At 44.4% G+C, this 25,865-nt stretch overlaps 1 protein-coding gene across 1 annotated transcript in view; it reads right to left on the bottom strand.

Annotated features, from left to right (window-relative positions):
* Positions 1-24,793, bottom strand: part of TTYH3 (tweety family member 3) — a gene marked incomplete at its 5' end in the record, with an annotated part of 73,485 nt that extends 48,692 nt beyond the window's left edge. Inside the window, one exon of the mRNA XM_082490329.1 lies at positions 24,671-24,793. Within this exon, the coding sequence (XP_082346455.1) occupies positions 24,671-24,793 (123 nt within the window). The remainder of the gene's footprint in view (positions 1-24,670) is intronic.
* Positions 24,794-25,865: the final 1,072 nt, after the last annotated feature.

Below are 25,865 nucleotides of genomic sequence, written 5' to 3'. Positions count from 1 at the left end.
CAAATGGAGAAGAAATCTCCAAGAAACACAGAACACTCCCCATACACTATCTTGTCAGAGAGAAGTGGTCAAGCCTGCCAGCATACCCAGTACAAAAACATTTTTAAAGTTTTTCGGGACTAAGAGTACCAATTCATTTGAAAGTGTGTCACATCTTTTGTTAGTTCCCTTGAGTTACATACAGCAAAACTTGTTGTGGAGACATCTGACGAGCAGACAGCTAAAGATTAGATTTCTTCATTATTTGGCAACAGCCAAAAAGGTTCCTAATCATGTATATGGGCATAGTTCTCAAGCTTATAAACTACTGGTTTTTTCTGCATCAACTTCCTCTTACGTCAACAACCAAAAAAAAAAGAGCTAAATACATAGTTTTAACAAGCGAGATCTCCCCAGTATTGACAAAGTACTACTTTCCCTATTAACAGCTGCCACTATGTATGAACACGTCAGAGATGAGTGTTTTGTTTGTTTTTTTTTCCTTTCTCTTCTCCAGCATTGCTGCTGAACATTTAGCAACAGAAGAAAACCAAGAACACCAACACGAGAAGGTTGTGACAATTCAGGCTGGCTCTCACTGGGCTGAGGCAATCACTCAACACGCCACTGGTGCGGTCCCCCAGCTGCAGACAATGCCACACTTTACTAAAACAGAGGCAGCAAAGGAAGAGAGGAGTATGCAGCATAGCTGCTTCTAAAACTTATTTATCCCATCTGCAGGGGGAAGATATCAAGGTTTTCCTCCATTTTCCTCTGATCTTACAAAAAGGCTATCCCTATATCCTCAAATAACAATCTGACCTTGACATCCACTACAAAAATATTAAGATGTGTTGTTTAAGTAAGCTACCCAGAGGTCATCATCTATCCAATCTGACCCGCTACAGCAACAGAGTACAGCAGACAACTCCACCCTAACGAGCAAGGCTATTTTTGCTGCTGCGCTTGAGGATCAAAGCTTTTCCCTAAAAAGCTATGACCCCCGGGGCTAAAACCACATTAGTAACAGCTAAGATGGGAAGAAAACCCTCTACTTTCAGGATACTTAAGACTCAAGCAAACACGAAGTTCAGGGTAACAAGCACCACACAAGCTACGTGTTAAACTATCATTGATGACACGGCAGTAAGAATGCTCTATTAAAACCTGTAACTAAATCAAGGAATTCTAATATTAATAACTGAACTTAAAAGCATTACCCTCTGGGATACTAGAGAATTTCCTCTCAAAGACTGCTCAACTCATTGACAGTCATGTTGCTTTTCATAATCTTGTCCACAAATTCAATCAAGCTCCAGATAAAATCTAATCAAGTTGGACAAGCTGAATTGCAAGGGCTGTCTTTTCAAGTCCTTTAACGGGAGGTCAGTTCAAAATAAGCCTCTGATGTCCCAGGACTCAAGCAGGCTTATTTCATGTAGTTCATTGCTGTAGGCACCAAAGCCCATCTTAGCTCCTCCCCAAACTATTTTTAATACTCTCTAGTGTAGTATCTGATCTCTAGACAAGTTAGGTTTAGTCTTCTGTCCCTTTTGCTCACATCCTTTGTGATTTCTCCAGGGACAAAAATGGCTGTCCTAGGTATAGGAAAGACCTGGAGGACTCCATTACTGTACCTGTTCTTCAACTTAAATTTGCCCCTCTGGAAAACAGGACCATCCCAGAGAACTACTGCTAGTCTGAAGACAGCAACCATCCTAAAGCAAACATAAAAGCTGCCACAGATTGCCAGGGCAAAGCATTTACATTTAATAAGACCTCATCATTCACATTTAAGACATGTTGATCGCTTCAGTCTGTCCTTCAGGGACACCCTTTTTCTTTTCTTCTCCTCCCCACAACTGAGGGGACAAACTTCAAACCATAGCCAAAATCTAGATCTTTTGGTTACTCCCTAGCAAACAGTTATTGGGAAAAATTTACTCCCACGACAATTAAAAAAGAGAAGCTCTTTTATATTTATGCACTTCAGACTAAAGCATTCAAAATTCATTTTATTTCTGTGAAATAAAAGTATCAACATACTTTATGATCTTTAAAATAAACCAACTCTTTCAAATGTTGACCCATATGCTGATATTTAAGAAAAAAAAAACCACACCACTATTTAAGAGGTTCGTTCTCAGTTCTAAAGTTAACTTAAAATTTCATCCATGGAGCACAGCAGTAACAGCATAACATTTAAATACCATACATGACCAATGTGACATTGCAAACCAATGTGAGCGGGGTTAAATTAAGTACGTCCAGCCATATCCCATGGGAGGCTATCATCTGAGTGCCATTCTCCTGTTCACATAGAAATCTTTATTCAGACGAATAGTTCTAGTGCAGATTCAAGCCAACTCTCTATAAAAGTAGTGTTAAGAGAAAAAAAGTTTTGTAACCATATTAGTCACAAATAACTAAAACCTTACAAGTAGAATACCACTTTTTCCTGGCATCATACTTCCATAAGAGAGCGCATGCTCCCACTAGCCAAATTCCTAACATTTCAAAAGTAATTATTTCTAAGCTACTGAACAGATAAACAGAACTAACAAGTTTTCAGACAGCAAGCCACTCCCCATCTTCCTTTTGTTCAGTGTGTGTAGCTCAGGTCATTTCCGATTTCGATTCCAGCAGGAAGAGCTATTTCAACCAGAGCACAGAAATAAGATGCCCAGAAGCCCAGACTCACTGGCTCTGCACTGCATTAAAAAAGCACTTGGAAAAAAGGCTACTGATTAAAGGAAGGGTGCTGTTATCTCCAACACACCAAACATCTGAAAGGATGTTCCCTCCCAAACACTTCAGTGTATGAAGTTCAGTTCCCTTCCTTTTTTTTTTTTAATAAAGTCTTTATAAAACAAAAGAAACTGTTCATTTGACTGTTTATCCAGCCAGCTTCAAAAAGCAAATATTCCTACCTGTCTCCACTCCAGGTTGGTCCCTGGTAAGTATCTCCAATATTTTAAATATCAATATTTCTTTCTAGAAACCAAGCTGTAGAGCGAATGAAGTGAAGAAGCTCAAGCATATTTATCAGACTTGACACTTTCTATTTGTATGCAGCACTAGAAAACAATTTCCCTGATAAATGGATGGGCCTGAACTAGTCACACAGCCCTGTATCTTGCTTTCAACCTCATTACTCTTTTAAAGAGGTACAACTCTGCAAAGGCCTTCAAAATGCAGATACACTTGCAACAGAGGAACTTGCAGGAAAGGTGGGGACTGTAGCTATGTTCAGACACGCAGCTTAACTCCAGGGGTCCAGTGAAGACGGTTGTGTTACTGCTTCTCCTGCTGTAGAGTGGCCTTACACTACCACCTTAGACACTTGGCATCAACACAATACAGCTGTGTGCCATTTCACAGGTCATGTTGAAGGCTTTACTGCACTTCGGTGAGGAGGAGATAACACACACAGCACCCAATGACAGCATCAAATCACACATAATCTACTGCTGTAGTAGTGAAAAGTTGATCAACCGCTTGTGTGCCAACAAGAACTGCTCAAGACTGTTAAAGTGATGGAGTGTGGTCTTCAGGGCAGAGAGAAACAAAGAAAGAATAAGCTCTGTAAAGGATGGGTTGATCCCATTCCCTTTAACAGCTTTCCGCATTGTTTGACTCCAAACCAGAAAGAAGCCATAAAGGGCAGGAAACAGCTAATCTATAAGCCAAACCCAAAAGTGTGTTTTTTCCATGATGGTTTAAAAAAAAAAAAAGCTATGGTTTAGAAAAACCTATGGGGTCACATGAAGACAGAAGTCAGCCAGGAACCTTTTACTTGCCTCCTGAATTCTACTTATTGATTCAACACCCCAAAATTCCAGACAAACCCTTGTCTGTCCCACACTTTTCCACCCAACTCTTAGTGCTGAAGCACAGGTACTTTGTTCCCACCCCAGGTTTATGCCAAACCTGGGTTACAACAACTTACCTGACAAGAAGAAATAGTGTTTTACGCCTGCATCAGGTGCTCAATCTACTTCATTGGGCTGCTGTTCAAATAACCCAGCAGGACTGCTTTTTTTCGCACCAGGGCTAGTTACACTGTAACTTGAATCAGGCATACCGCTGCGCTGGTGTGGAAACCTGTTTTCAGCCAGGTCAGTTCCCCAATGTAATCACTGAGCAGCTCCAGCGTGCAAAGTGTTCCAGCCACCTTCCCTGGACCATGACCTCAGGAGCCACCAACTTCCACTTCAGACAGGTATGATTAAAGGGTCTGAAGCTGCAAACTTTATTAGGGATGGGAAAGTCGCATCAGTTTTAGGATTCCCTATGCAGGCCCTCATGTTTAGGTCACATTTACACAAACAAAGGCACAATGTTGAAACCACAGTTTTGCACTATTTCTCCACTGAGGTCTTGCCTGAAGAGGCCCAGCACAGACAAACATCCATGTTCACAGCCCAAATCTAATTTTACATCACACTCCATATGTTAGGATCCAGTACTATCAATTTTTTTCCTCTTGTACAGAAATATTGTCCAACAAGGAATATGCATGTATTTATTCCAAACGGGTGCTGGAAGTAGTTTCACCAACACACGGAGGTCTCAGCACTGCAGCCGTAAAACAGCAGTGCCATTCCACAGGAGTTCAGGAGCAAAAAAGTCTTTGATGCCATTAAAAAAAATAATCCGGCTCAATAAAGCTGTTGCTCAGTGCCAAATTTTGTGCAAAAGACTTCTACAGAGAAGAAAAAGCTAGTAAGGAGACTTTGAGCACACAGATGCCAGAAAGAGCTAGTTAGAACCTTGCTCCCCATGAACCACACCTCCCTGGAAACACAGCATCGCATTGCAGCTTGCGTGCTTCTGCACAGCATTCACCACAACCACCTTTGGAGATGTCTGCTTTTACTTACTTTTTGCTTTACTCATAATTAAGCTGACAAATAACTGAGTATGTACTACCTGAGACTTCTAGGTGGATTAGGAGTTGCCAGTGACAGCACACTTTGCAGCACAGCCGCCTTCCAGCACATTCGAACCAAGCACGCGGTTGCAGAACACAGACAGCCCGGTCAGCCACAAGCTGAGGTTACCTGTGCACAGTGCATTACCACCGTCTCCTGCGTGCTATGTGAGCACAACTTCCAGTGTGCATTTCAAAAATCAGTCATGGCCTACCTAGCAGAAGCAATTCGTGGACATTTAAAAAAAAAAAAAAAAAAAGAGAAATGGACTCCTTCAAATATTCATCTCACAAATACAAATCAGGCAAAGTCTGGACTGCATATATGCATATAACTACGGTATTTCTGGGTTTGCAATGTACAAACAGGTAAACCTAAAGCCAATTTGTTTGCATGGGCTTCTACAATACAAAGGTGGCTTTTTTGTTGTTTTAAAACAACTTCAAAACTTGTATCCAACTTGTAAGGAAAGTGACAATAGTTTTCTCTTGGATCCTTTGAGCATATCTAAGCACCTGCACATTGCAAAAAAGTTTCAACAAAAACCAAACAGACACCCACACAGGACTTGCGAACTCCCTGTTTTTCTGGGTTATTAGAAATAGTAGTCTTTCCAAACACAGCACAAGGGAGGAAACATTTTGTAATGCTTCACAGTTCCCAGAACAAAGAGTGACCTCTTCTAGCACTAACCCCAGCCTGTGTGCTGCAGGCTTGGACACAGTCAAACCCTTCTGCAGTTTACGGATGCACAAGAGGAAGTGGTGACACTTCAGGCAGCCAAAGCTTTCCTATTGAGCCTGAGACTGAAAAATGTGCAAGACAGCAGAATTATAAGTCACTCAGTCATAATTTTAACAGGAAACACTCTGCTCTTATCGGTATTGCTTCAAGCCACCCCTGTTATGCTAATCCAGTAACACGAACACTGGAGCGCCTTTGACAGAGAGGGCCATTGTGGAAAAAATGAGTCCTTCAACTTTTGTTTTCATAGAAGCTACATCTGGGAAAGAAATTACTGCAAAGCGTCTACCTCAGCAGAGCGCTACTTGGATCAGTTTTAGAAGCAGAAATGCAAACACCATATGCTCTGCTGAAGCTGCTTAGAGCTCCATAGATCCATTCCTTGTCAATACATGCCACCCCAGCCCTCTGCGCTGAGCCATGTGTGTGTCACTTGGACGCAGCCACCGAGCATGCTTCATTACTTGGGATTGCTGCTCCAAAGCTGGGCCTGGAGTACCAGTGTTAGCACCGAGATAATAGCAAACAGCTCCCCTGTTGATATTGTCACACCTGATAACCAGAGAGAGGCAAGCCATCATCCTGACATGCCTTCATCTGGCAATGCTGTTCTTTTAAGACCATTCAACGCATGATTTACACAGCGCTACTGATGCAGAGGTGCGCTAAATGCCAACTTTTGTCTAGGAAAAAAAGTAATTCCCACAAGCTAAAAGCAAAATTTGTGCTTTTTATAAAGGTACTGACTGCAAGTTGTTTTCCCAACTTGTGGTCAGCTTACCCTTTGCAATCTTTCACCTTGTATTTCATTGGGAAATTTAAGCCACTTTGGACACTTGCTGTTCATATGGAGACTTTCCCCATTTCTCCACCCACCAAAAAGGCTATTCATCACACCACTGCAGTTCTGCATTTTGAAAGCATCGCATTGTCCCACCAACAGACAGTCTCACTAGTCAGCAGCCCTGTGCCTTTGACCTTGAAAACCTTAACACACACTGAAGCCTTCCTTCAGACAGCAGTAACAACAACACTACTCGCTGAAGACAAAAATCATAAAGAAGTAGAAGGTGGCAGTACGTTTTCTTCCACATCCTAAACTGTCTACTAGTTCCCCCCTCACAGTGTAATCCTGAGCCATGCTTCCCACAGACCCCTTTTTCTTTTGTCTCTAGCTAGGTATGCCATAATTACTGAATATACTGTATATTTCCATGTCTTCTCAATGCTACCTTTAGATTAATAACCAGTGCTTGAGATGAACCCTTTCTATCCACAAAGAATCACAACAAGCCAGAAGCACTACAGCTGAAAAGCTTAACAGGTCAAGTCCAAGGTGTTGCACAGCCACCCGATAAACCTCAAGAGAAAGGCTTCTTCACTCAAAACAGCTGCTGTGAACACCCCCTCCCATCACAGCATCTGCATCTGGTACATGAGTAAGAGCAGCCACTGGAGCAGGACTCAACAAGTGGTCACACCAGCACCAGCTGAAGAACCAGGCTGCAGTGCTCCCTGCTCAGCAGGTCCTCACATGGCCATGTGAGGGACTTTAACTTCCAACCACAAACCAAGCTGCCTTCCTACCACATCTTCACAACTACTGACTGGCAGAAGAGGGGCAGATTTTGGATTACAACATCTTTCAGAAAGAAAACCCAGGAGCACAGACTCTTCACCCTGCTGTTTCATTTTTAACCTCACATCTGGGGATAGAAACAGAACCCCTGACATCCAAACTGGAAATATGAGGAGGGATCCAGCAAAAGAAGAAATCTAATGGACAACAGCCAGCTGCCTCATCCACTATTATGTACTCATGTACCGCAGGACTTTGAAGCAACACAAAGTCAGGATAGAATTCCTGTCCTGAAAACTTTTGGGAAGGACTTTTTAATCCAGCCTCCCATACCACATCCAGGCCACAGCCATTTGACAGCAGAGTGGTGGGCAACTCCTGCTATGAACCATCCTTGTGGTTCCTCTAAGTTTTGGCTTGGCAAACCATCCAACACACACCTTGCGGTGCTTCGTAATGACTTCAGCATGCTGTTTGCTATGTCAAAGTTGGCCACTTCCACTAAACAAACAGAAACAAAACAAAAAACCCTCAGCAAAACAACAACAAAAAAGCATTTACTAGTCTTCCAGGGAGTGCTTACAGAAACTTAAAAAAAAAAAAATTGGGCTATTTAAAAACAGCTGTTAGGGCTGCCACCAGATCAGCATTATGAAGTTAGAGGTTACCCAATGCTGAACACAGAAATACATGATCTCACCTCTTCTGGCTGTTGCGGTTCATGAAACACATTTTCATCAGATCTACACCAGGAACTGGTGCTTAGTTACTTATTTGCTATTTGCCAACCATCTCCTGATTTGTTTATTTTTAATTCAGTGTCTTTCAGTTCACTACTGTGTCCAGATGGACTTTCAGCCTGCTATCTTGAGTGGTGAATCATGTTCCTTAGCTTTACAGTAATCTTCAGGGTTAATACCTACATTTATCTTCATAGTTAAGTTTGCATTTGAAAATAGCTCTTCTGAAGCACCAAGTATCTTTTTAGCTGTGCAGATCAGCAATTTGCCTATTTGGAACACTATCCCAAAGTGGGATTCACCAAGCAGAAATCCCTCAGGCCGTTCATGAACTCTCCTATAAAAGACACCACAGAAGGGAGCCAGGTGGATCTTTTTGCATTTGAGTAGTTTTATACATATTTTTAAGCCAGGTTGCACCAGACATTCAACTTGCACTTGAAATCTCAAACTTCTTTCTACTGTTTATAGACAGGTATTTTAAGCCACATCTGTGGGCTTATTTTCAGAGAGTATCCTAATCGGGAACAAATAGAAACAAAAACTATAAGCTCCAGTATGGGACTCAGTATCTCTTACTGAAGCTTATTCTCTAATCAGATGAGGCTGGTAGACTTCACAAAGTACAGGACCAGCAGTTTAAATACATCCATTGCAGATTCTCTGAAGCTAGAAAAAAAGAGAGCCATTTCCTCCTTAGCTCTGTCACCTCTTTTGTATCACCCCTAGTGATCACGATCCCTGGCTACAAACGCTGCTCAGCTCACTAAAAACACCACCAACAAGAAAAGCAGTTTGGGCAGCAATACAGAGTTAGATCCGCTCTGACAAAATGCATTAGATTAGAGGAGAACATTATCTGACACCCAACCTATACAGAAAACTGGATCTCTGACAAGAGACTTTTCACAGCACTTACAGGCTGGCAGCAGTTGCCTGGAATTCTTCACCCTTTTAGCAGGTGTTAAAGCTTCTGGGGAAGAGCCAAGCAGTACTTTTGACTCACTGAAGCAATCGAACCATTCGTTACATCACCCAAACACTGCAAAAAGTGAGATCAATTCACTAGAAAGAAGTTTTGAGCAGCCCCAAGATAAGATACCCTGAAGCCACAAAGCAAATATCTGCAATAACTCTCGTGTTTTCACATTGCTTTTTATTCAATGAAAGCAAGTGGTGCATAAACTGCAGAACATAGTAGAACAGGGCATCTGCTCAAACACTTTTACAAAGCATTCAGTAACTGTTCTCGCTTAACTCCATGCAGCATAAAACCCACCATGATACCTCTGGCAGTAACTGTAAGTAGCTCTCTTTCCTTTACAGGTCTGCAGAAGGACGTCACAAGACCCCATTAGTCTTCGCTGCAGAATGAGCTAAAGAGAGAAGCTTTTGATTTTGCTGGTTCTTGCCATCATCTTTAACAATAAAACAGCCAGCTCAAGTTTTTACTAAAAAGAGAAAGCAAGCTTGAATGTGTATTGAGACAGCATTTTAACTCCACAGATGGTACTAGCAGGGGAAAAAAAATGCAGTACTTTGTAGCAGACAAACCTCAAGACTGGAGGGTAAGGGTGTTCTTGATGGGGGAGTGGAAAGAAGGAAGGCGGGAAGAGAGATGGCTAGAATACATCCCTGGTGCCTTCAAGGTTTTAAGAACATTAGCTAAGACAAGGCAGCCTGCCGCAGTTGCGCCTTGAGATCAGTAACAGGCTCTCTGTAGGGTTTACCACAGCTTGCTAACAAAAGATTCACCTTCTTAGGGCCTTGTTGCATTAGTTTGAGAACGCACGTCATGCTATTCACGTGCTTATGTGTCCTTCCTCTTCCCCTGTTCTCCCGGTGACACAGCCCTAGGTGCCACACAGCATGCGAGGCAGGACACTGCTCTCTGCACATACAACACTGATTTTGACCTTCTTTGCTCCGCATTAATGAGGATATTTACCTGAGGGAATACTTCCTTCCTAAATTCTTTGTGCCCTCCATCCTTACTAGGCATTATAATCCTGTTACGACAGCCAGTTTCTATGGAAGTGATTATATTGTCACTACATTATACCTTCAGGTGGAAAACCTGCCAGTGCAGGAACAAGAACAGGTTTTTGCATACATTTAAAGACATGATAGTGCAACCCCCATGTAATGACTAGGAGCTTTAAGAGTATCTTCCAGAGGCAGAATCTGACCATGAGGAATAGCATGGGATCAAGTTTTCATTTGGTTTCCTCCTAAAAATCAGATGTTTCATTTTCCTGTCACTGGCTCCCACTATTTAATTTTAGACAGTCCCTGACAGCTGAACAGTACAGTCCCAGCCATTTTCCCAGGACCCTGAAAATTTTTCTGCACTCAAAACACTATCTCCTTAGTCCAAACATCAGGGTGAAAGAAGTGACAAGATCATATAAGCAAGTTCCACAACTCTAACTGCCCTTTTGTTGATTACTGTCTTTTATAGAGCAAGGATTCAAGCAGAAGCAAGAGAGACAGACCATCTCAGATCTGACACGCTCGGCGAGACGCATGACTAACCCAGCTTGAGCTAGCAGAGCAGGGCAGTGTACGTGCCTGGAATGCGTAACCCCACTTGGAAGCCTATTTACCAGGGGCACAAGGATGGGGGTTATCTGGGTGCTGCCTGGCAGTTAAATACAGGACAGCTAAGAGCGCAGCATAAATGGCCCAAAGACCCCATTCCCTGCAAGCAGCTGGGAATCAAACAAGACACTTTAACTACTGAGACCCCGCTCAGCAGCGCTGGCAGAGCTTTAGATCTTTAAAGCCAGGATTGTACAGGGAGCCAGCACCCCAAGTACAGCATCAATGTTCACATGCAGCAGCTAGCACCATTCCCCTTTCTGATGGTACGTATGTACGCACACACGCCTCTGAACTCTTGCCAGTCTGTATAGCACAGCTTCAGCCATCAGGACACTGATCTAGATCAGGCAATACAGAAATACTGTAGTAGAACCCAACGAGCCATTGCACAATCCAAACCACAGCTGCACCAAGAACAAGATTCTTATCCCAGTATAGTTAATGGTTTGACTACAAGAAGAATATACAGCTTGCAGTTAACATCAAACTTTACAGCATGTAATACTTCCTTACTGCAGCATTAGAACAATGATGTGGTTCTACTTCACACAGAAAAAAATATTTCTCACCAAGAATAAAGCTGAGGACTACACTGTAGTTTCCAGCAGCTCTCAGATTTTTACAGTTAGCTTGTGTTCATAGCACATGGGAGGGACCATGCACTGACCAAGGTCCAAGTGCAGCTACACAGAAAATACTCAGGATATCTTTTTTCCCCAGGAGAAGTGACCAGTGACTTGTTGGAGGGCAATAGCATATCAAAGGCTAGTTGAGTACATCCCCAAGGACAAGAGTCTTGTAGGACTAGTTTTAGTATCAAAGAAGTGGTGGGGTATGTGTTTGTGAGTAGGAAGTAAAGAACTAAATTGCTGGTGGATCCCATCTGAAGGCATGGGTGCCGGAAAGCAAACTCAGCGCTCACTACATCAGACATCAAGCAGCAAATTTTACTTTGGAAGGGAAAAGAAATACAGAAATGCCTGGTTTGAACCCAAACCTCAATGAGCATTCAAGACCTATCCTTGAAACTGGTTCTTAGAAACCTTATATTTCATTTATTGCATCAACTAATCAAGATCACTCTCACTGAAGCCAGCACAAGTAAAGCAAACCTAATAATTAAGCTAGTGCTGAAAGTCCTGCCCATAGGTTATACCTGCAGAACTACATTTCACCTGTTGGATATGCCACTGCTGCAGTACAAGGCACATCTCCTCCCAGGCCAAAGTGTAACTGACATCAGCAGAAGATTATTCAGATCTACTCACCAAACAAACTTGGATCTACAGTCCTCTTCAGCACTGAGAACACGTCAAGAGGTGGGTCAATCACAGACAGAAAATGCAATAGCTAGTAAATAGCTGTTAAATGTATTTAGGAGCAGTAATAAGACAAGCAGCAGTCTCTCAGAGCAATGTTTTCTTGAGAACAAAATTAAGAGCAATGAAATACTATAGCAGCCAAATGAATTTTGCTGCGACAAAATCCACACAAACACTAAGAAGGTTGAAAGGGCATGGGAGTGAGACACACATGTGACCCAGCAAGCAGTTGCCTCAGTAAGAATTTCAGACTTAAGATAGGACTACATGGACAAGAAGAATTAACATGCCAAATGGGGATTAGGGTAACAAGATCCCCATACCTTCTCATCATCTTCTGCTGGGAAAGGAGGCAAGTTCACAGCTTGTCCCTTCCTCCTTCTCCCATAACCTCCACATCGCCCAAGGCGAAAGCTAAGCTGCACTAATAAAAACAGCAGAGCTAGCGTAAACTGTCCAACCTTGTTATTTACACCTCAGCAGAACGCTCCCAGCATCTACTATCACTCACACAGCTTCTCCAAGAGCCGCCTGCTAATGCACAGGCATTGGAAGCGCGTCCCACAGTACCGCTTGTCCACATGGAGAATTTTGTCAACACCACTGGACATATTTTATATTCATCGCCTTTAGTTTACCCTTTACTATTAAAGCATTTAAAATGCTTTTGAAGAGATTTTAACTTGCAGCAGGTCAAGCTGAAAAAGCTTGAAAAACAAACCCTGCAGTGATCAAGAGGTTCACTGTTAGAGCACTCAACCTGCCCTAGAACATGGTTTCTGAGACCAGCCAAGAATTTTATCAGCATCTTTACCTGGTTGTACTTACGAGAATGAAAGGCTATTTTAACCTTGTAAACTTGCTTCTCCCAGTAATTTGTCTACTCAGTTCGATTTAACCTCTGTTGCCTAAGCTATATGTATACTTCCAAAATTGTTATATAAGGAACGGCCAGTGATCCAGAATATTTGACCTCGGAGACCAGGGATGAAACCCTGTCCTACCCAAGCTCTGTACACTACTCAGTCTCGTAAGCCAACAATAACCGAGACTGCACGGGGACAGAATGAGAAGAACAAACAGAAGACATTGGTCACATTTTGAAATACTAAAAGGCACACAGGAAGCGTTGTACAGTGCTTTTAAAATAGCACTCTCGTCCAAAGTAAAGATTTCTGTTTAGCTACAGAAGTGTCAAGCAAATCATTCCATCCTTACTGGATGTGCTATCTGTGCTTTCCACTAAATCCAGACAGAAAAAGACCCAAAACACAGCTGATCCATTTTTTCCTGCCACCTACTACAACTGAAACGGTTTCCCTCTTAAGGGAGCATGAACATTAATACTTGCCATTGACTAGAAGTACCTCTAATCTGGTCTCGTGCAATAGCTCCCATTTACTCAAGTCCAAGGCGTTCAGTCTAACCTGACTCAAGTTCAAATCTTAAGAAAAAAAAAAGGCAAACCTATCTTTTTTAATGGTATCTAAGCCCAGTGATAGATGGCTGTCTCCATCCCTTGCCTTTTCCTAGGTCTGTGCCTCTCTGTATTGCTTGTACTTGACAGCCTGTCAGTCCAAAGCTAAACAGAGTTTGTGTTTTCAGGGTCTACCATTGCACTCGCAGTGATCATAACTACAAGTGGAGTTGCAATGGGGTAGAAATAACAAGTCCTTCCCTGAAGTCCTTTTCGCCTTCCCTCTATTTCTCCTTCTTGGGGGGGAGCCCACAAATATTTCAAAGATACCAGAAGTAGTGCAAACTTCTCTCAGAGGGGCCTAGTCATCTGTTGCTGGGGGTCACCCACACAAATTAGTTCTGCAAATTATCCTCCTTCATATTTCATAAACAAGAAGAGACTACAAAATAATGGAAGTTTACTGTTCATTTTCCCCCCCCCCCCCAGGCCCCCTCCGGCCTCAAAAAAAGTACCTGGTGCTTTTCTGTTGTAAAACACTTCCCCGTTCCCTAACTTCCAAACAGCAAAATGGGCACTGTTTGCAAAGCCTGTAAGTGCTCCTGTTACACTCATATTCCAAAAGTAAAAATCCCTCAGGTGCTAAAGTTTCAAGAAAAGATGTTTGCATAACTTCTCATTAGATCCTCCTTCTTTTCTCCCCTTGAAAGTCACATTATTACACCTCCAAAGGAAAAAAAAAAAAAGTTATATTTATAAGCAGGACAACTCCACCCCTTCCTCTTAGTCCAACACCAGGAGGCAAGATTCAGCCAAAGATCAGCCACTACACTCTCAGCTGCTTCCTTCATTTCTATGCCTTCCACTTTCCTCACCAAAAACCAAACTGAGTAAGAGCTTGCCACATCTGCATTTGCCAGAAATCCACGGTTTCTGCAACTGATGCAGCACATCTTATTACAGCTGCAACCGTTCCTGGGCTCTGATATTTATAAGCCCATGGCTGGGTGTCTAATTAAAGGAGGAATGCATTAATGAGTTTTACCAAAGGCTTTTGAGTCACCATTATAATTCTCACCCTTAATCGGCAGCAGGACACTCAAAGGACAGCGTGAGCAAGACGAAGAGCAGAGAGGGGGGATAAACCACCCCCAGCTGATGCTTCCCCCATCACGTTCCTCTCCAACATGTCACTGTCATTCAGACCCTGACAGCCAGATCAAACCCAGCAGGAAAACGCCTGGGCCTTCTGGACAGCTGAATACAAAAACGCTTCCTGAAGCGGTCACAAAGCACACACCAGCCTTTGAATGCCGAGGAGCAGGGAGATGCCAGGCGAGAGGCTCTGCACAGCGCTGACTCCACCGCTTTCATTCATCCCCAGCCCCAGCCCCCACCCAGCGCCGACAATTACAGTTCAGTCTCAGGCTCCCAAGGAGGCAGAAATTGAAAACACGTTTTTATTGAAGCACAGCTTGAATTTCATGAATTCCATTACGCTCGACTTTCTCAGCATTTCCTGGAATGAATACTGTAAAACAAGGGAGAAAGGGGGCTGGGGGGGGCATATGCGAGGCCCCCTCTGACCATGCCAGTCCAAGCAGAGACTACAGAGGCACTGGCAGCGAGGAAGGAACAGAAAGGACTATTCCTACACTGAAACAAGTAAGTAAGTATTTGCTAAACACAAGTTTAGGGAAGAAGGAAAGTACCAAACTGCCAGAGGCCTCAGAGCAGTAACATCATCTGTTACAACGAGCACTTAAATAGCAAGGCTACAGGAACAGCCCAGACGCAAAGCATTACAATGTCAGCAATGCAACAGAAAGCATCTCTTGGGCAGACTGAAAAAAATCTTAGCTACAATAGCAAGCATCAAAATTACCAGTTTATCAGCTGCAGGAACTCGAGCACACTGTTAAACTGCAAAAAAGCTTACCCCCAGGGAAACAGCATGAAGTACGGCAAGGTCATACTCTGCCCACCACATTATTCAGAGATCTACTATTCAACGTTAAAGCAATCATAATCAGAGAAAACAGGGAGCACCAAGCAATGGGTCATTTTTTTTCCCACATGTACAGTTGTAACCCAATCAACTTCGGGATTATTCAGGTTTGCTAATTAACACCCTATGGATAGCTTTGATACCGTTACTAATACTCTTAATGGTTCCTTCACCAACACCTTCTCCCCCCAAGCTCAGGCCTTATTTTAAAGGGCATTACATCATTTGCTGCACTGAGTCCTCCTTGTAACAGACACTATTATGCAACTGAAGTGCCTCCATTTGGATTTTGGTGTTATTTTGAATTTCAGTGTTGAATAGAAGGCTTGTTTAAATTCTCTGCATGAGCAGCAGCATTTTACAGACTGAAAAGGGTGTCCATGCACAGACACCAACACTGGCATAACAACGCGTCTGAATGTGTCATACGTTTGTGAAACGTCCATTCCCCACATTCCCATTTCCTCTTGTCCAGGAATAAGTCCAGCATTGTTAGGACTGATTAGCAATATCTTTCATCCCTAATTTCACACTACAAAGACTTTCATGCATATGCACGTGTGGCACCATTCTGAGACATATCAGCCAGAAAAAGCATTTAGCACTGACCAAAGAAATCACAATCTGAGGGTGCAGCTCCAGTTAAGTGAGGGTGAGGGAAGCATCAGCATTTTCCCTGGCTGGTTTCAATGCTGCTCTTACCATTGGACCAGAAAATGTTCGTTTGTTAAAATAACAACTTAAAAGAAGTCTGGCACAAGTTATATCTGCTGAAGCAAGCAACCTGATAACCATGCAAAAGCACACATTACTATAAGTGTTACCCTCATAGCCAAGTGCTTAGAGAAGGGAATTGGTACAAGCATCATGACTGAGTTACACCAACTGCCGTGTCCACGTATTGCACACTAACCTACTTTTTCTTTTTTTGCAAGAGAATGCCCTTGCAACCTTAAGCACACAAATGACTACTTTGCAAGAACATGCACATTTGTGGCTTACCAAACCCTAAAGCTCACAGTAAGATCAGACTCAAAAACTACAAGCGTTTCATTACCTAGAAATCTTAAAAAAAGTTTGAAATTAAAGCCTTTGCAGCATGAAAGTGCACTGCATTTTGCCCTTTCCTAGCTCATCTAATAGGAAAAAAATAAAAAGAAATAGCATCAGCATAGCACTTCCTCACAGTGACTATTCACTAGATACCTGCAGATTCTTTCACCATGCAGCAAAAGTTATTTCTGGTTTGGGGATAACTGTAACCAATTCCTAGTTTTTCACCATTGCAATACAAAAAACAGTCTCAGCCACTCCTTGAAGTGGAAAAAAAAAGGAAGGATTTCTAATAGTGACGGCTTTTTTCTTTTTTTAGACTGTCATCTGAGTGCATCCCCAGGACTAAAAGTCTTGCATGAACTCAATCCTCCTTGATTTTAGGTCACCTGTCTTGTTAATCATCATCTTCAGCTAAAACAAAGAGCTGTTAAGATGACATACCCAGAAAGTATAGACAGCCTTGCTGAGAGAGGAGCAGGGTTACTGGGTTTTGTTTTTATTATTATCATTAGAGACAATTCTCCAGCATACATCAATTGATATCTCCCTGAGTATTTTGAGTCTTATCCATGTCTTAGAAGTAAGAATTAAAGTTCAGTACAGAAGGTAATCCTGATATATTCCAAAATTGCTGTAAGATTCAGATGAGACTTCAGTAAATTCCCAGACATCACATCCCTTCCCCCAGCTATGGGAATTACATTCAGTTGAAAAACAGCCAAGTGCTACCCACTCGAGGGGAATGGGAAATCTCAACGTAACTGGTGGAAAGTTTACTACTAAAAGATAAATCAGAAACAAGAGGAGAATTGACAGTCATCAAGAGGTTAGTTGCAAACAAGATGCTGACTCCCCTCCGTTCTTAAGAAAATTGAGTGAGCTTACTCAGTGCTTGCTTACAGCCACCCAAGCGTATTCACTTGACATCAAAGAACATAAAAGGATGACTTCAGGAGAAGCGTCAACCATCTCCGCTTAGTCTTCAGCATACTGATCCTTACACCTACAGAACTGTCCCCAGAAAGAAGTCACACAGAGCTGGCCAAGCAAGCTCTACCACAACAGTCTTACCACCTCCACACAAATAGTATGAACCATCCATTTTGGACTTCACCTTTTCCATCAGTAAGTGTGCTGGTGGAGGGAAGGGGTGCAAAATTAGCCTTGCACTAGAAGAAAAAGGAGAAAGAAAAGAAAAAGAAAAAATAAAAAAAAAAAAGAAAGAAAAGACAAGGGATTGGAGGGTGCTTGTCCCTCCAACTGTCTGTTCTGAAGACATTTATGTCAAGAAACCTAATGAGACAAAGGCCCATAACTTTTGTCTATCTTATTCTCAATAGACAGATTTTTGTTTGCAGGTTCAAAAATAAATCTAATCCCAAAATACAAATAAGAGAGCAAGACGACTTGTGGCACAACTCCTTAATCCACATTCAAAGCCTTGGGATTAAGTCAGAGGAAAGCACCTGACTTCCCACCCTTAATCTCCAGAATCATGCCTAATGGGATATGTTCTTCTGGGTGAGAATTTCTCACTTTCCCTAATAATGAAAAATAAGGAGCACTAAAAATCCACACCAATATCTGCTTAAAGCACTGCTTGTTTTATTGGATCAACATTTAAACAAAGGCTTTTTGTTAACCTGAAGAGTGTGGGTTTTCCTCTCCTCAAAAAGGCAGTAAGAATTGAGGGAAAGAAAAAAAAAAAAAAAAAGAGAAAAGATGGTAAGACTGAAGGGATTTTGATCAGTTCTTTCTCCAGAACACTAGTGATTGGGCTTTGCAGCTGGACACCAAGATAAGCTTCCTAAGTAGCTATGTCATTTTGGTTGCAAACTGAAGGTTAGAGACCCTCATCTGCATTTTCAATTCTTGTTTAGACTCCCTTTTTCCAAAGCAAATGCAAAATATAAGGTTTGTGAATGTCAGCTCCTCCAAACCGATAAACGCTTGTGTGCATACGGTAATACACAGGCAACACCCAGAGGAGGTGGATGCATTATCCAAGATTGACTTTATAAATACTTAAATCCAGACCAGGAGACAAACTGTTACACACAGTAGGAAAAAAAAAAAAAGGGGATTTTCAAGGGGACAAATGTTGTCTTGGTGCAGAAACACCAAGGTGCCAGTGGCTGGCCACCACCTAACCAAGCTAATGCTTTTAACTCTGGTCCTACTCTTGCAGCTAAGACCAGCATGATAGCTTCAGAGCACCACATGCTGCATAGAGGTCTCCTAAGACTAGGAAGCTCACCAGGCCTGGCAAAAGCATCTTCGCTGTGCAGGATTAATACCTTTAGGATTCTACCCAGATGAAGCAAACATGGTTTACATCTTTGCACACTCACTTGCATCTCCTTCCCTCCTCCTCCCACAACGTGTTTCACATTTACCCAAGTCACCTTTTACCCCTCTGTGTGTACTTTGGTCTGCTAAAACCATACATTCAGAACATTTACTCTTTTTGACTAGAGTAAGGTAATCTACAGTCAGGATTTCCAGAAACTGTCAGTTCTCAGGAGACCATCTGAAAACGTAGCAGCACCGCATGGGTCAGCAAAAAAGTAAAGCTGCAGACAGAAAGCTGGCAAAGGTTGACTTTTTTTCCTGTCTGTATACCATATGCTGCTGCATGACTGGAGTTATGCTCAACAGAAACCATTGTATATATCTACCTTTGGTAAAAAAAAAAAAAAAAAAAAAAAAAAAAAATCAGCCATCAAAAATTGTCTTGATTCTACACTTTTGGTTATTCATCATGCTGCAGTTCCCCAGTAAAGGCTCTTGCAGATTAAACACACAATAGAGGAGCCAGACTACAGCACCAATTTGCTGATAAGAGGTATTACTGCATGGTTACTCATGCAACCAAAACTGATGAGTAAAGGGAAGAGAGGATTTACCATTGGTTCTTAAAAACCTAAAAGCAACTTCAATTTAATTAGAAAACATTGGATTCTACTATACGGAAATATGAACAAACTCGTGCTACAGCAGGAGAGCTGATCAGACCTTGGAAGCGGTCCATCTATTCTTGAAAGAAACCTTCAGTCTAACCCCTTTAAGAAAGGCACATTACCCTCTGACTTTAAGCCAACTAGACAAGAACACGTCATCCAACTTGACTAATACACATGGTTCCAATTTACAGAAAGACTCTTGATTTCAGAACTGAAATAAGACGCCAGTACAGTAGAGGAAGTTCTAAAACAATCTCTCTAATCCAAGTTTTTTGGCGGTTTAGGCTCCATCATGTTTCTCCAGCCAAGATATATTTCCAAAGACGACATTAGCTGTTATGCGTAGGGAAACAGCCTCACAGAGCCAGAAAATACCTGACAGAATTAATTCCTTGCTGAACCTTTGCCTATAGGTTCAAAGACACATGCCTTGGATTGGAGTCTGCAAGCCAAGAAATGGGAAGCATCATTGGGCTTACACAGCACCTTTCACTGCCGGATCCCCCCTCAACACACATACAGTAGTAGAAAAATAACATTACAACACAAAAGCACCAATAGATGTATGACAGGAAACTCCTGGGTGACAAGACTAAAGAAACCATCTCAAAACCAAGGACCAGAGCATCCCCTTATTCCTATCAATGCTTCCTTTAGCGTGGTTCTGCATCTTAATTGGTGTGAATCAATCATCCAGTCTTTTTCCAAAGCACATACTGTTGCCATTACACCTACTACCCATGCATTTGCAGTTCTGATTATCACAGAAAAAGCACAAGAGTGGTACAAGGAAAGAGTTTCAAAGATGTTGGAGAATTTTGCTTTGTTCTAGCCCGATACACACATAACCCATGCATTTGCACAGATTCAGGTCAACCTTGCCATTTTCCAACAATTAAGAAAAAGCAGAAATTCAAGTCAAGGTGCTCTGTAGCTTCGCTTTTACAGCCTCTTTTCTTCTTTGCTGTTTAAAGTACACTTTTCAGCGCACAGGGAGACTTAAGAGCTACAATAGTGTTGTAGGCTCCTTTTCTGTTGGTACCAAAGACACCCTGTCTCAAGCAGATATCCCATTACCCGTTGTTATGCTGTATTAAAAAGCTATTCAGCTTTTCTACTTCTTTCCAGCATGTAACCTCCACACTACCTCAAGGCTCTTAACCAACTCTACCCCAAGAAATAAAGCAAATTCAATGCCATGCAACTAAGTCAGTCACAAGTAGAAGTACTCACATTACTTAAATAGATTAAATTAGTGACAGCAGCATTCTCAGGACCATCTTACTGGTCTGATGAACCGAATTGGAAAGTAAGTGGACAGTACCGGTACGATCATAATCATTTGTTCAGCAGCAAAAGGCATGGAGACCAGAACTGGCTTTAGCATGATGCTGTCAGGAGGAACACGAGCTTTGCTCCATTTTTACATTCCCTTCACTCCAGAGTTTGTGACTCACTACACAATGAAAAGGCTTTGCAGAGCACTGCAGTATGACTCAGATGAGAATACAGCCAGAGCAAAACTGTTCATATCAAGATATCTTCAACCCCAGTGATTCATGGAAGGTTAGGAAAAGAAGCGGTCCGATAAGATCCTCTATAGGGATGACTTTATGGAGCAAGCCCTGCAAGAAGCACATGAAGGCAGCTCTGGCAGGACTCACCAGCATGCCAAACCCCCTGGAGAAGATGGATCACAACCCCAGCTCATTCTGCATTGAAGCTCACCTCTGTTCCCCCAGAAAAAGGAAGAACTAGTTGTACTGCTGTCCACAGCTTGTCATGATGGAAGTGAAGCATCTGAAGGACATATGTATACACATACATTTTTAAACAATCTAGTCCAGAGGGAAAGGATCTGTTCTGCTCCTCCACGCTTGCACACACTGTTCTAACCTAATGCAACAAGATACGCTGTGGGAGAAGATAAAGTAGTAAGTAATACCAGGATAGAGCATTTTAGAGACTGACTCAGTTGAAGAAGGTACGCAGCCAAAACCTGCAGCTGCATTGATCTCAGCCCAATATTGCCATAAGTATTTCTCATGCTCTCAGACAAAAGGAGGAAGCCCCTGTAGGTTGGTACACAATGGACACAACCGCCTTGACAGACCAGTGTACAGTGGGTGTCCCTACTGCTCTGATGAAAAGGACTACATGGGACAGAACAGCATAACTAGCCATTAGATCTAAGTCCTTCCAGATATTCTCCATCATCTGGGGTCCCAGAAGACACAACAAAGACCTAGACTTCAAAGACCGGCAGTATGTGCTTATCTACGAACTACACGTGCTTCAGAGAGGATCCAGGGGACAATAGCTTGTCTGCTGCTTCAGTGGAATAGTGGCTTGTGCATTACAGTAATCCTTGCTAGGTAGAGCTGGAAAGCCTGTTAAATCAGCAGCCTCCTCACCTGCAGGAACACGTGGCACTGCAACAAGTGACATGACAACATTCAAATCCAAGCCACTGTATTTCACTTTTGGTTGAAGTATGTCTAATACCTTTTACTTCTAGGATAAACGAGAACCTTTCTGCCCGTGTGCATAATAGCAGGCTGCATATATAGGGCACTGTAAGTATGTTCAGAAAAGCAAAATGGTGTTTTTAAAACCAGAGACTGTGGCAAAAACGAGGCAGCAGAGTTGACGCACAAGTTCAAAGCCTATCATCAAAACAGGAGTACCAAAAAGGGTAGGTCTTTACTAAGAGGTTACTAAAGAAAACAGTTTGATAAGGAAAGCAATGTTCTTCCTTGGTGATGGGTTGGGGAATCTTTCTAGAGAAGATACGAAGAATCAGAAAGGATGCATCGCTTCCTTCCTCATAACAAATCAGAATGAGAACGGACACGGAGCCCTGCTGTATGCCTATTTATGACAACAGTCTAGCTACCCGATGACTTGAAGCCATGGAAACTTAAAAGGTATTTTCAGTTTTACTACAGCTAGGGACACTCTGCCCTTTCCCAGCCCCATAAACTCCTAGCTAGCATCCCCCACTGACCTCTCTTCAGCCACTGGAGAACTCAAATGTAGCACGCAGTTTAACAGTTTATATTTAAGAGTTCGGGTATCAACAACTAATGGAATAGAAAACAAAAATACACACAATTTGTGCCAATAAGACCAACAAAGAAAAGAAAAATATGCAGAATTTAAGTTTAAAAATGGCCTTTCTTATTTTCAGGACATATACGATCTTGCCTCTGATTGCAAAAGGTTCCTAAAGAAAAGGGGAGACTATGCCAGCATAGGCTGCAAACAGAGCAAGAGATGCAAATTCCTAACAAAGCTAACAGAAAAAGCTAGAATTCAAACCAAAAGGCTTTCAGAACAATTTAAAGCATGAGAGAGCATTTAGCATTACAGTTCCCACTCCTGGATTAAGTTTCCCCGTTTCACTGCATTAGAATTAATCTACATGGCTACGAACTCCAGAGCCAACTTGCAGGGCTACAGCAGCTTCGTTATGTAAGGGGCGACACCAATAACAGGGGCTGCAGTACCGGAGCCTGCTTCCTATCCCTTACCGACGCCAAAACCAGCAACGCTGCTGCTGCCCAAATCATTCTCTTGACGACAGACGCTTCAGTAATCCAGACATTCAGGTTTGGATTTGATAAAATGTTTGGTTTTGGGTTTGTTTTTTTTTTTGTGAGCTGATGTTAAGACTTAAAAGGCCATCTACTGCTGTGCAAGAAGTCCTTAATATCATCAAGGGAGGGGAGGCAGCTACACAGGAGGAGAACAGCAGCAGCCTTTAAGTCAGAATATGATTACTGTAGAAAAATTACCTGACAAACGAACACAACCCCAGACTGTTGCGAGGAATGCTTTTAAGCAATTTAAGTGAAAAACAGTACATCTGCCGTCTATCCAAAGGTCAACGAGTGCTTGTTTCATGATAACACACTCCCAAGAACATCCTTCCATGAACTCTCAACTTCTGATCTTCAGCATCTCGTATGCCCTGTTTTAAAGGCAGCTACCCTCTGAGGTCATGGAAATACAGTTACGCTGCTGTGCAGCGTTACATCTGTGTGTGGCCATCTTGAACTCGGCTAAGCCAGGGGAACTAAAACAAATTAACAAATCGAAACCCCAAATACAAAAGTTAGGTCAAAAGTCTGTTCTGTTTACTGGTTTAAAGGTGTTTCTTTGTACCCACCCATTTCCCTTTCAATACATCTCTCATATTTTGCTCTAGCTTCAGCCCACAGCACTGTTCATCTGTTTAAAACAAAAAAACAAAACATACTGCTTTCTAAAGTATGTCTAATAGCTTTTACTTCTAGGATAAACGAGATAAATAAATGTCCTAGCCTTTCTGCCTGCGTGCACGATAGCAGGCTGCGTATATAGGACACCGCAAGTATGTTCAGAAAAGCAAAATGGTGTTTTCAAAACCAGAGACCGTGGCAAAAACGAGGCAGCAGAGTCACTGCAGCTCTGTTCCAAGATGACAGCAGAGAACACAGATGTTAGAGCACACAGATTCACTCCACAATCATTTTAATTACGTGCCTAGCCAACCGAGCACAGGATACGGGCTAAGCAGCATTAAAAAAAAAAAAAAAAAAAAAAAAAAAAAAGCAGCACACAAGTATTCTGTGAGCGTCTTCCCATGCACTTGATGCTGCTGCTTCGCCGCTCTCATGCATTAAGTCATCTGTTTTCCAGCAGGCAGTTAGTGGCTTTTGGAAAGGCACTGCCGGCCTCTCCGCAGGTGGCAGCGGTGCGGGGACGGCGGGACCCGGGCAGGGCCGGAGCGGGGACTACCGGCGATGAAGGGTGATGGCCCCGGCCGGGGACATCAGGCTGGGCCGGTGCCTTGGCCCGGACAGCGCGGCTTGCGGCAACCGGGGACCCGGCGAGGGCACCTGGCCAGGACCGCCTCCTGCCTCCCCTTCCAGGGGACCCCCCTCGCCTTCTCCCAGGCAGATCTCGGCCTTCCAGCAGGCTGGAAGCAGCTCGGGGCTCCCGCTCGCCCGCCGGCGGGCGATGGCCTCCCGCCAGACCCCCGCGCCCCCCCGGCCTGCCCCGGCCCAGCCGGGAGGCGCCCCCCCTTCCTGCCCCTGCCGGGGCGGGCTCACCCCACACGGAGCGGGGGAGACGCGGCCCCCACAGACACCCAACGCGAGGACCCCCAGCCGGGACCGGGCCCCCACCTCCACACACACACACCCCCGGGCGGTCCGAGCCCCCTGCCCCGCACGGCCCGCGGGTGTACAAACACCCCCCGCCCGGACTGCGAGGGGTCTCCACGCGGGACACAACCCCCCCTCACCACACACACACCCCGACCCCATACGGGGACCCACCTGCTGGTACTCGGCGTCGTGCGGTCGGAAGTCGGCGGCGGTGAGCTCCCAGCGCAGGCTGAGGTGCGGCAGGCGGTGCAGCAGGCTCACCCACCAGGGCGGCGAGTAGCTGACGCCCGCCATGCCGCTCCGCTCCGCGCCTCACCTCACCCCGACCCACCGGCCATGGAGCGCCGCCGACCCGCGCCGCTCTCTCTGGCTGCTTCCTACGACCCTCACCCGCGTCCCGGCTGGCAGCCCCGCATGTCCGGCAGCCCCCGCCTCCCCCCTCCGCTCCCTCCCGCCGCGCCGTTCGCTCCCTCTTTGTTCGCCGAGAGGCTCCACCGCCTCCGCGCCCGGCGCCGCCCGCCCGCTTCCATTGGCGCCGCCGCCGCCGCCCGCCCCGCCCCGCCCCGCCCGCCGCGGCCCCCTCAGGGCTCCCCCGGCCCCTCGGCTCCGGTGGCCGCCGGGCTGGCCCGGCCCGGGTCGCCCTTGGTGCTCCTTGCTGACGCGGGGGGGAGTCGCCCGCCCTGGGGCAGCACCGCAAAGACTCGTGCGGGAACATGGCGCCTTGGCGGGGGGTCGCGTGTGGCAGAGGGTGGGCGTCCCGCAGCCGGCATCAAGACGTCCCCTTCTCTCACCACCAGCACCTTTCCCTCCAAAATAAACCCAAAACGCACCCAACTGCCTGGCGCTTCGCTTCCCCGGGCACCGCTGAGGAAAGCGGGGTGCCCAGGCCTCGGGCACTGAGGTGGCGGCCGCCCTGACAGGGGGACGCTCCCTCTGTAACGCGCCTCTGCCCCTGGCACCCGCTCCCCGTTCGCTTCTCCAGCCCGTCGTGGCTTTTCCAAAAACCCAGGGGGAAGTTTCTAGCAGCACCATGGTGGCTGAAGATGCCAACGGGCCCCTCGCGTGATTTTTCAAGCGTGCCCCATCCCGCTGAGGCGTGGAGCCATCTTCCACCATTCTCTCCGCAGGCAAAGGTCTGGCCTCTTCCCGACCCTGGCCCGAAGCCAGTTACATCACTTCGTTAACTTCCACGGACTTGGAATTGTCAGCTTGTTTTGCTGACCACATAAAGCAGAGCTGTGAATTAAACACCTGGGTATTTCGGCAAAGGCAGCATCGTGCTGCCGGACACCGGGCAGTGGCGCGGCGGGTACCAGCGTGTGCGGTGCTCCCCGCAGAGCCCCTCGAACACCGCTTCCCCGGGGGT

The sequence above is a fragment of the Vanellus vanellus genome, assembly GCF_965231255.1.
Source record: "Vanellus vanellus genome assembly, chromosome: 14".
Lineage (NCBI taxonomy): Eukaryota > Metazoa > Chordata > Aves > Charadriiformes > Charadriidae > Vanellus > Vanellus vanellus.
The sequence above is the reverse complement of the archived record's forward strand: the minus strand, read 5'-3'. Positions and strand labels throughout refer to the sequence as shown.